This window comes from Bufo bufo, chromosome 2 (genome assembly GCF_905171765.1).
Source record: "Bufo bufo chromosome 2, aBufBuf1.1, whole genome shotgun sequence".
Lineage (NCBI taxonomy): Eukaryota > Metazoa > Chordata > Amphibia > Anura > Bufonidae > Bufo > Bufo bufo.
In genome coordinates, this window is record NC_053390.1 from 773,876,134 (window position 1) to 773,888,658 (window position 12,525).

The 12,525-nt window shown below is 42.8% G+C and overlaps 1 protein-coding gene across 1 annotated transcript in view; it reads left to right on the forward strand.

Annotated features, from left to right (window-relative positions):
- The window catches only part of SLC2A9 (solute carrier family 2 member 9), a 447,321-nt gene extending 435,062 nt beyond the window's left edge, over positions 1-12,259 (forward strand). The window contains exon 13 of the mRNA XM_040419103.1: positions 11,465-12,259. Coding sequence (XP_040275037.1) covers positions 11,465-11,737 — 273 coding nt within the window. The 3' untranslated portion in view covers positions 11,738-12,259. The remainder of the gene's footprint in view (positions 1-11,464) is intronic.
- Positions 12,260-12,525: the final 266 nt, after the last annotated feature.

Genomic DNA, 12,525 nt, shown 5'->3' on the forward strand with positions numbered 1-12,525 from the left:
GCGGTTGGCCCTGGGTTCCTCCTAATGCAAGACAATGCTAGACCTCATGTGGCTGGAGTGTGTCAGCAGTTCCTGCAAGACGAAGGCATTGATGCTATGGACTGGCCCGCCCATTCCCTAGACCTGAATCCAATTGAGCACATCTGGGACATCATGTCTCGCTCTATCCACCAACGTCGCGTTGCACCACAGACTGTCCAGGAGTTGGCAGATGCTTTAGTCCAGGTCTGGGAAGAGATCCCTCAGGAGACCGTCCGCCACCTCATCAGGAGCATGCACAGGCATTGTAGGGAGGTCATACAGGCACGTGGAGGCCACACACACTACTGAGCCTCATTTTGACTTGTTTTAAGGACATTACATCAAAGTTGGATCAGCCTGTAGTGTGTTTTTCCTCTTTAACTTTGAGGGTGACTCCAAATCCAGACCTCCATGGGTTGAAAAATTTGATTTCCATTTTTAAATTTTTGTGTGATTTTGTTGTCAGCACATCCAACTATGTAAAGAACAAAGTATTTCAGAAGAATATTTAATTAATTCAGATCTAGGATGTGTTATTTTTGTGTTCCCTTTATTTTTTTGAGCAGTGTATATATTAGCTTTCTGAGCAGATCTCAGTGTGGTGTATATGATATGATATGATATGATATGTACATGGTAGCACACAGCACTAGGAGAAGGCTCTGCCCTCAATATGCTGATGTCTAACCCTGTCAATCAAGGGGAGGGAGGAGTGTGCAGAGCACAGGGGGTGTTACAATGCAGTGCTCAAAGGTTTCAGCCCTGCCTATGCTCATTTGCATATGAATAGAATTGCATATATCTCTGCAGCTGTTTATCATACAGACAAAAGAAGGGTATTGTTTTAATCATCATGCTGAGCGCTACCAGGCAGTATTAATAGGGTTAATCCTTGTGACAGAGCCTCTATAAAGCTGATACATCTAATCCTTGGGATTCACATGGTCACTCCTAAGTACTCCTAGATGTGGCTGTAGGGAGATAGAATTTTTTTATAATTTTTTAAAAATATTTAACCCTTTTATGCAGGGGAATTTAAATCTAACTATATTAGTTAAACGGGAATGTCATCATTGTAAAAATATATTAAGAAATTAATAATCACATAATTTTTTGCCTATAGTGTCATTGTATGTTTTTGTATCACGTAATTTCACCTGCATATACAGGGTAGCTTTCTGTTTTATCTCATAAAGTGGGGTCCCGAGCAGTTATAACGCCCTCTGATGATGTCCATATGTTCTAATAAGGACAGAAGACCACCTTTTTTAGCGACACTGAAAAAATTTCAGCCATGGCATACACCACTGTTATACAGTCAGGTCCATAAATATTGGGACATCAACACAATTCTAACATTTTTGGCACCATACACCACCACAATGGATTTGAAATGAAACAAACAAGATGTGCTTTAACTGCAGACTGTCAGCTTTAATTTGAGGGTATTTACATCCAAATCAGGTGACCGGTGTAGGAATTACAACAGTTTGCATCTGTGCCTCCCACTTTTTAAGGGACCAAAAGTAATGGGACAATTGGCTTCTCAGCTGTTCTATGGCCGGATGTGTGTTATTCCCTCATTATCCCAATTACAATGAGCAGATAAAGGGCCCAGAGTTCATTTCAAGAGTGCTATTTGCATTTGGAATCTGTTGCTGTCAACTCTCAAGATGAGATCCAAAGAGCTGTCACTATCAGTGAAGCAAGCCATCATTAGGCTGAAAAAACAAAACAAACCCATCAGAGAGATAGCAAAAACATTAGGCGCGGCCAAAACAACTGTTTGGAACATTTTTAAAAAGAAGGAATGCACTAGTGAGCTCAGCAACACCAAAAGACCCGGAAGACCATGGAAAACAACTGTGGTGGATGACCGAAGAATTCTTTCCCTGGTGAAGAAAACACCCTTCACAACAGTTGGCCAGATCAAGAACACTCTCCAGGAGGTAGGTGTATGTGTGTAAAAGTCACCAATCAAGAGAAGACTTCACCAGAGGGTTCACCACAAGATGTAAACCATTGGTGAGCGTCAAAAACAAGAAGGCCAGATTAGAGTTTAGAAACAACATCTAAAAAAAGCCTTCACAGTTCTGGAACAACATCCTATGGACAGATAAGATCAAGATCAACTTGTACCAGAGTGATGAGAAGAGAAGTCTATGGAGAAGGAAAGGAACTGCTCATGATCCTAAGCATACCACCTCATCAGTGAAGCATGGTGGTGGTAGTGTCATGGCATGGGCATGTATGGCTGCCAATGGAATTGGTTCTCTTGTATTTATTGATGATGTGACTGCTGAAAAAAGCAGCAGGATGAATTCTGAAGTGTTTCCGGCAATATTATCTGCTCATATTCAGCCAAATGCTTCAGAACTCATTGGACGGCACTTCACAGTGCAGATGGACAATGACCCAAAGCATACTGCAAAAGCAACCAAAGAGTTTTTTTAAGGGAAAGAAGTGGAATGTTATGCAATGGCCAAGTCAATCACCTGACCTGAATCCGATTGAGCATGCATTTCACTTTCTGAAGACAAAACTGAAGGGAAAATGCCCAAAGACAAGCAGGAACTGAAGACAGTTGCAGTAGAGGCCTCGCAGAGCATCACCAGGGATGAAACCCAGCGTCTGGTGATGTCTATGCGCTCCAGACTTCAGGCTGTAATTGACTGCAAAGGATTTGCAACCAAGTATTAAAAAGTGAAAGTTTGATTTATGATGATTGTTCTGTCCCATTACTTTTGGTCTCTTAACAAGTTGGAGGCACATATGCAAACTGATGTAATACCTACACCGTTCACCTGATTTGAATTTAAATACCCTAAAATTAAAGCCGACAGTCTGCAGTTAAAGCACATCTTGTTCGTTTCATTTCAAATCCATTGTGGTGGTCTATAGAGCCAAAAATGTTAGAATTGTGTCGACGTCCCAATATTTATGGACCTGACTGTAGGTCCTGGAAGGCTAAGCATGACACTAGCTCCTCTAAGCTCAGGTTCCTGATGCTGGGATCAGTTTTTTTTACCTTTGTCCCAAGATCTATAGCTCACTAGGAAGAAGACGTTTTTATGTTTGCCATGAGTCTTCGCATGATTATGCTAATTGTAAAATTCATAAAAAAGCTTAAAAAGCAAAAATAATTATAAATATCAGGCTCTTAGATTTGTTTGTAAAGAGTTAATTTAAAGTTCAGTTGTAGACATTCTTTGTGAAATTCTTCCAGTTGCTGATCTACTAAGACAATGCTTTGACAGTCTCGTGAGAATTACTTTACCAACCCAATCAATGCAGTCAAGAAAGGTATTTAATTCACTTTGTTCTGTAGCAGTGCTGAAGGCAAAATGGTCTACCGGCAGAAAAGACAGCTTCCCCAGAGACTGGATGAAAAATCTACTATATATAATGCATGCTGTAAAGCATATGCAATTATTATAGGGAGCATTAACTCCAAGGAGAACAGCAGTATGTGTCTGCTGCGAAAAAATATAGGTATATTTAAGGGGCGAGTCCACTATTATAAGCTACAACCCTGCCAACAAACCTGAAAAAAGGTCTGCATATGCAATATGCTTATTCTCAAAATGTCTTGCAGGTCTTCTTCTGCCTGTCTTCACAACCAGACCACATAACATAATATGGCCTCATTACTGGCTGAAACTTTACTGTTGCAACATCACAACAGCCTATCATAACCTACAACTATTGGACCAAACAGGAACATGATTTTTTTTCTGCAACATAGTTGCACTGGAATGCCTGTACCAATTCACACAGCTATAGAGTAAATCATAAATTTTGGCTGTCTGCAGCCACCACTAGGGGGAGCTTACTGCATCTGTACTGAACTTGAAGGGAATCTGTCACCACAATTCGGGCCTATTATCTGCAGTAATACTTGAACAATGCTGCACATAAAGAGTTTAGTTCTTATTTTCCCACCACCAGCTCTCAAAGCTGCACTGAAAAACACAGTCCGAACTGCTGTGCTGTGGAGAGGACTGCTGTGGCCATGCACGGGAGTCCTGACAATCTATTTCAGCGCAACTTTAAACGATGATAGCAGGTGAATGGGGGAAGGTAGACAAATAAAAAATAACGTTTGGACTCCTCATCTGCTTTACTGCTCATGTATCACTGCAGATAATAGTCCAAGATCCTGGTGACAGATTCCCTTTAATGGTTAGGTCCCCTTAATGGTGGTCGCAGACAGCCAGAAAGTTATCATTTAACTTTATGTATCCATATAAGAAACATACAGCTCCAAGCACCCTCAAAAAATTTATAGTTTCTTTTGTAAGTTAAGGACTGTGGGCATGTTAGGGAAATATCCCTTTACCTATGACTGTTGGAATCCAAATTAAAAAGGGATCTGAGCACTCGGGAAACTGACACAAGCATTGGATATAGTTGTATCTGATTTCTCTTTATTTCAAAGACAAGTTCACAATATATAGGAAAAGACCATCACATGACAAACATGACATTTGCGGTTATAAGATATAGATCATAAGACCATACATGCTATGCAGCCATTCCCCCCCCCCCCCCCCCCCCACCCCCGCACTTCCTGAGGCTCAGACTATACTATCTGCTAGAGAGGAAAGTGTGGGGAGGGGGTGGGTTCTATCACACACATAAACTGACTTTTCGACCTTGTTTTTAGCTTTATTATTATCTGTCTATTTAACCCTGTAAGCTCCATTTAGGACCTGACCTACTGTAAATCTCCCATATACACAAGATGGAGGGCATGTTTATAGAAAATGGATTCTCATCCCTCACAATTCCCCCATTTTGAGATATCTTCAGTTCTGCAGCTGGCGCAAAACAGAAGATTTTCTCAATAGTCTCTATAATCTCTTCTCTTGGTACATACTTTGTGCACATAAACAGTAGCCTAAACAATACATATACTATGAGGATAACTATGGCGACTTGGAAAATCATTTAAAGAATTCCCGTGAACCACCCTCCCAAAGTTTTGAACCAGTTGGCAGGGTTGATGAAGGAAAAGGTGCCTCCCCACCATGAGTCTTTGTCTGCACTATTTTCCTGTAACTATTTGCCTCTCATGGCTTTCACTTTTTCTATTCCAGCTTTTACCTGTAGGTTACCTTGGTGATCTATATAATGGCAACAAGCATGTCCTACAACCTGTCACATACCTACTTCCTTTGATGTCAGGTAGTCTAAAACCAATTTGCTTCGATTGGTGACAATTATTATTTGATTCTGAAAAATGTTAGAGGTGTTCATGAGTCTTAACACCTCCCATATCTGATCATCCAAATAATCAGTTGCCACCACTAGCTTGCCCCACATCTGCATTACCATGGGGTACAAGAACAAGGTACTGAAAATCTTATTGGAGATGCTCATCTCTACTACGTGAGGTTTACCATTTGGTCTGGGTGTATTGTCCTTGGCCCTTCGATACAGAGTATGTTTAGGTACAACGTTTATATCTATGTTGGAATGGGGGATTATAAAGGTTGCAGGAGTAAGCCGGACAATTGTACATAGACCAGTGACATTTCTGGGCAACCACTTGTATGCCTTATGCCCACAGACCAGGAATATATCTTCTGGGACTGCAACCACCTTACTATTAAACAACTTAGTTATCAATTTTTTCAGTCGGACACCTTCTGCCATTTTTTTTTTTCCTTTTCCTGACCCTCTGAGGAGTTAGAGGTTATTCCAGCAATTAAATCAACTAAGGTACGGTTGTTGCAGGCCAGATTCTTACCTTTTACAGGATCTATACCAACACACTGCACCAGGCTGTTCGGGTTAGAGTCATTGCAGCCGAATTTGTTATGAGGACTAAAAGACATACCTTTCGCCTGTATTTGCAAACAATAACAGTGCGTCCAACTTGGAAAGCATGGCACATTGCACCATATGTTCTCGTTCCAGGGGGTAGTGCTATAATGAACTGGTGGCCCTGATCTGTTTACCATGAGCCAGGGGGGCTCAGCCCATCCTGCAACGGGTAAGGGTGCTTCCCTGTCTCGAGTTTTAGACTTAACCTGCTTCATGCCTGAGAAAAAGATAGAGTTGGCCAGTTCAGTCAATTCAGAAAAATTGTGGGGCACGGCGAAATAGGGCATACTGGCTGAACTCACAGGACTGTGAGTACAGATCCAACAGTCCCTCAATGTTTCAATGTCATTCAGTTCTTCAAACAGCACCTGATGGTGCCGTATCAAAGCATTGTCCCATTCATCATTCAGTGGACGAAACACTGCTGACACACTCAGGGTCAGAGACACTTTCAGCAGGAGGATCTTCACCCTGTGTTTCCAAGACTTTCTTGCAGTGAGAAGCGTGTATCCAGTTGGGTTTTCCTTCAACCTTTACAGTGGTGTGGGTGGTCAACAGTACTTGAAAGGGACCATCAAATCTTGGATCTAGTCCTTTTCTCACATGCGTCTTTATCACCACCCAGTCTCCGGGCTGCAAGCTGTAAGTTCCTTCTACTGAGTCAGGATCTGGAAGTGAAGCAAACACTTTTTTATAAGTATGTTTAAGCCGTTTTTGTGAGGGCCTGGACATACCCAGCGAGATTGTCATTGCTCATCTGTAACTGCTGGGGGAAGTACAACCCGAGCCTGGGAGCGCACCCAAACAAAATTTCAAAAGGAGACAGTCCTGTTTTTCGTTTGGGATTGGTTCTAACAGAATATAGGGCGAGGGGCAGGCATTCTAACCAAGGTCTTTGGGTTTCCTGCATGGCTTTCTGTATCTTTAACTTCAATGTGCCGTTGAGGCGTTCAACTCGGCCGCTGCTTTGGGGATGGTAGGCCCTGTGAAACGCTTGAGTGACCCCTAGCTCCTGCATGACCTCCCTCATTACTTCTCCTGTGAAATGGGACCCCCTATCTGACTGAATGACTTCAGGAACACCGTACCTGCATATCACTTCACTGACCAATTTCTTGGCGGTATTCTTTGCATTTGCCTTTGCTACTGAGAAGGCTTCCGGCTATCCTGAAAAGAGATCAACACACACAAGAACAAACTCATACACACCTACCTTAGGTAGCTGTATACAGTCTATCTGCAATCTCTGAAATGGGTAAAATGGCCTCGGGGTGTGCTTGCTTGGAGTCTTCACCACTTGATCGGGATTATTCAATGTACAAATCATGCACCCTTGTACAAACCGAGCTGCTACTGTGGAAAACCCTGGTGCAATCCAACCAGCATTTACAACACTTACCATAGCCCCTCAGAAGGGGCTTGATCAGTCATTTTCTGGAGCATACTTACAGACACGGCTTCAGGATTTTTACCAGGGTGGGGACAGTCTTTACAGGCTGTAGTGCGGCTTGTTTGGCCACTTTGTCAGCTCGATCGTTACCTTTTTGCCTCCAACGTGGTGTTCCTGGTGTGTGCCTTGACCTTGATGATGGCAACCTTCTCTGGTAACCAGTGATGAGCAATATTCGAATTTGCGATATTTTGCAAATATTTGGGTGAATATTCATCATATATTCGCAAATTCGAGAATTCGTGATCTCCAGTCATTATTTTCTTGATTTCAAAAATCAGCAATCGGAAAATTTGCGATACGAAAATTCGCGATCACCACTACTCCTGAAGTCAAAGATATTGTAGCCTTCTCATTGGCCCACAAGCAAGAAGCAGTGAGGGATCATGGGTTTAGATGAAAAAAATAAATAGAATATTCGCGAATACGAATATATAGCACTATATTCTAGATATTTGTGAATTCTCGAAGTGCCAATATTCGCAATAAAAATTTGCGATTAGAATATTCGTGATCAACACTACTGGTAACAACAGAGAGTTCATAAGGTCTAGTACAGAGTGTTTATTCTTTATTGGCTGGCCTGCAGATGTTAGGAAGTCCCTGGCCTGCCAAATAGGTACATAGTCATGTGCAATACCAAAAGCATACCTTGAGTCTGTGTAGATGTTCACCTTCTTCCTCTTGGCCATTTTGCATGCCTCAGTGAGTGCCTTCAACTCCGCCTCTTGTGCTGACATATGAGGTGGGAGTGGTTCAGCTGTACCTACCTCGTGCTGTGTGACCACTGCATATCCAGTATGGAACCGGCTATCCTCTCCCATAAACCTGCTTCCATCTACAAAATACTCAAAGTCAGGAGAGGTTTTTCATGAACATGTTCAAAATCAGACACTTCATGCTGCATTAATTGTATGCAATCATGAGGGTCAGTTAAAATCAGTTAAAAGTTCTGATTCACCTCCCTCCCCCATTTCTTAATCTGTGATCAGTAACAGTGTAGCAGGATTCAGAGTAGTACAACATTTGCATGAGATGTTTGCAGGCATGAGGAGTACACACTGTAGTCTCAGTTGTCTGGCCATGGAGATACGTTTGGTTGCACTTGAGTGAGAATGCCTTGAATGTCATGAGGAGTTTGAACAGTTAGAGGGTAGTCCAGAACAATTTCAGAAGCTTTTTCAATCATGGCTTGCACTACCGCTATTGCCTCTGACAACAGGATCGAAGCGAGCACAAAAGTAGGCAACGGGGCGTTGCCGATCTCCGTGTTTCTGAGTCAGTACAGGAGTACTATTCCCCTGCATTTCAGAACAAAACAAACAGAAAGGTTCGTCATATTTTGGAATGCCCAGAGTAGGGGCAGACAGTATGCACAGTTTCAAAGTATGAAAGTTATTAACAGCTTCTTCTGTAAGATGAAAGGGATCAGAACACAAACAGTCATAGAGGGGCTGCATTAACATAGATGTGTACCGTACCCATGGACAGCAGTATGAGAAAAGACCCAAAAATACCTCAAGTTCTGTGCTCCTTCTTCTTCTTCTTCACTGGAAATAGGGGAGTGTTTGTCGGGGACACAGTCTTGATGAGAACACCTGCTCGGAGAAAATCATCTATTTGGCTGGACACTGCTATTTCCTGAGCGTGACTCAATGGGTACTGCTTAACTTGCGGGGGCTAACACCCGGGCTTTAGAGACACCATCACAGGGGACACAGGTAATTTGCCTATATCCGTCTTTGAGGTGGCCCGAAGGCTCTCGGGGACCTGGCTGAGCAGACTCTTTTCAGATTCTGTCCAATCAGGAAGATTTAATTCAGCCACTATTATAGAAGCCATCATTGGGCAGAGAACTTCTTCTGGGACAAGTCCCATTTGGGTGTAGATGGATACTGGCCCCGAGCGCTTGGAGTACATCAGTTCCCAGAATAGGTTCAGGTAGATCATCCTTTACCAAAATTTGAGGGATACCAGTACTGTGAACGCATAGCACCCGCACTGAATCCTGACCCATTCATTTTAATGGGTCTGTGTACATGAGCGTTTTTTTATACGCATCAGTGAGAAACGCAGCATGTTCTATATTCTGTGTTTTTCACGCAGCCCTGGCCCCATAGAAGTGAATGGGGCTTCAGTGAAAAACGCATTGCATCTGGAAGCAAGTGCGGGTGCGATACGTTTTTCACTGGTGGTTGCTAAGAGATGTTGTTTGTAAACCTTCAGTTTTTTATCACGCGCTTGAAAAACGCATCAAAACGCATTGCACCCGCGCGGAAAAAAATGAACAACTGAACGCAATCGTAGACAAAACTGACTGAACTTGCTTGGAAATGGTGCGAGATTCCCTGAATGCATCCGGACCTAATCCGCCACGATCGTGTGAAAGAGGCCTAATGGCTTCAACCTTCCGTTCTGAGCTGTGGCTGAGTAACCAGGTCCATGCAGCTCTTTCTTATTTACGGTGATGGAAATGAAGAGGGAAATAAAATAAGGCATAGAGGGTGCTGCCAATACTAGAATTTAGATTTATTAGCATAAAACTGTCATGGAAAAAATTGTAAAATATTTTTGATGTGTTCCAGAGATGCACCATCTCCTTCCTCAGACACATGCACACCAATTGTACTATTTTTTGCATGACAGTTTTATACTAAAAAATCTTGCAACACCCCTATACCTTGTTTTTTTCCCCACTTTATTGCCTTTACAAAATCTATGGGAGCAGGAGCCATTTCTAGTGCACTTGGAATGATGGGTAAGTGCCTGCTGTGATTTAATCACATTACATTGTGATTTCATTACCTTAACATCCTCTGGGATGAGTGCATATTAACCAGATTTACCCTACTGTTTATGAGGGTCTTACACTATGGAGCATTTTTTATTTCCTGTCATGTTATGTCCATATAGGGGCAGTGATAGAGGAGCGTCTATGTAACTAGCTGGGTGGGAGGAGCTATAAACTAGCGGGGCGTTGTTAGGGGCAGTGATAGGGGAGTGTCTATGTAACTAGCTGGGTGGGAGGAGCTATAAACTAGCAGGGCATTGTTAGGGGAAGTGATAGGGGAGTGTCTATATAATTAGCTTGGTGGGAGGAGCTATAAACTAGCTGGGAGTTGATAGGGGCAGTGTCTATGTAACTAGCTGGTGGGAGGAGCTATAAACTAGCTGGGTGTTGTTTGGGGCAGTGATAGGGGAGTGTCTATGTAATTAGCTGGGTGGGAGGTGCTAATTAGCTGGGTGGGAGGAGCTATAAACTAGCTGGGCATTGTTAGGGGCAGTGATAGGGGAGAGTCTATATAACTATGTGGGTGGGAGGAGCTATTAACTAGCTGGACATTGTTAGGGGTGGTGCTGGAGCTGTTGTAGAGGAAGGAGAAGTGCATCATGGGTTTGGTTGGATACAGGAACAGGAAGTGCTACATACAGGATGGAAACAAGCCAGGGTAATTTGTGTACATAGTGAAAAAGGTCAGGAGAGTCCAAAAATAAAATAAAGAAAACATGGAAAGATGTGCATGAGGTAAGCAACTACATGTCTGTTAAAGGGGTTGTGTCACCTTAAACCTTAGTGACATCAATGTCAGATGTGCGGGTGCCACCTCTGAAACACTATAGGATGGAGCCTCCATAGTGAAAGAAAGTGCACTGCGTGGTGTGTTCTCCATTCACTTCTACGGGAGTTCCAAAAATAGCCAAGTGAGAATGCTCTGCAATTTTCTGGAGTCCCATAGAAATTAATGGAGAGCACACTGCGCAAGCGCTGCCAAAGCTATGTTCACTTCTATGGGACTGCCGGAAATAGCCGAGCACTTGGCTGTTTTCAGAATTCCCACAGAAATTAATGGAGGGAGGATGCGCATGTGCAGAGTAGTTTTGTTCACTTTGGGGGCTACGTTCTAGAGGTGGGACCTGCAGCTATCTGACGGTGGCATATCCTAGTGATATGCCACCAATGTCTGAGATGAGACAACCCCTTTAAGGCAATAGCTTTTTAAAAGCTGGTCATCTAGAACCACAAAACTCAGGATACCTCAAGCCAAGAGGACAGGTAAGAAAGGACACATCTGTAATCATAGAACATGTGATTTTTTTCAGGGAGGAAATTCTTGGAGGAATTTCAGTGTCCCCATTTTTGATCTTTCTCCTTTGTTTTATTAGGATGGTTTGGGCAACTTCTGTTTCCTGGTATTTGCTGCAATCTGCCTGGCAGGCGCCCTCTACCTCTACTTTGTGTTGCCAGAGACGAAAAACAAGACATTGAATGAGATTGACCAGGCATTTGCAAAGATAAATAAACTTTCTCAATCTGTAAAGGAGCTTGAGTCGTATCCGCCTGATGAGAAAGCTGTGGAGCAGTTGGAGCAAGATGACGTTCACTCACCGTGCAGCGACCGCAACAATCTGCAGATGGAACACAGGAGTCAGGCATAAAAGGCGTAGATATAAGATGGATCACAACTCTGATTGTCCGGACCAAGTCTGACGGATAGTTGGAGTAGTGGAGAGCAATGTCCACCAGCTCTGTAGAGCCTTAGGGTACAGCCACACAAGGCAGATTTTTAGCAGCAACATTTTTGCAATTCTGCAGGAAGGTCAGAAGCAAAACAGCATGAGTTACACATGGATTTATTGCAGATTTTACTGGATTTTCTACAGATTTCATCCTATGCATTGTAATGGCTGAAATACGTGATGTAAATCTTCAGGATAAACTAACATTCTGTGGATTTCAAATCCTTGTCACAGTTCAATTTCCTTTAAAGATCCACTTTGATGCCACTCCATTCCCCCAATTCCACAGCAAAAAATTGAAAACGTATACACCCCATGTAGCCGTACCCTTACAGTTACTGTATGTGACACCATCGCCTTATATTGCATTATTTCAATGCACTTCTCACTATATAAATGCTCTCCTTCATTTCTGGAAAACAGGGACAAATAAAGTGAAAAATAAAAATAAATTGTCAATAAAATTGTCAAATAAAATAATATTCTGGTTCCCATTACCAAGGGCTGTGATGGCTAATCTCCGGCACTCCAGCTGTGGTGAAGCTACGACTCTCAAGATGTACACTTGCTTGGCAGAACACCACAGAAATGAATGGAGCATGCTGGGAGTCGTAGTTTCACCACAGCTGGAGTGCCGGAGGTTAGCCATCACTGACTTAGAGCTTAGGCCACATTCTGTAATGACCGGCGTCACACACAGGGAGGGA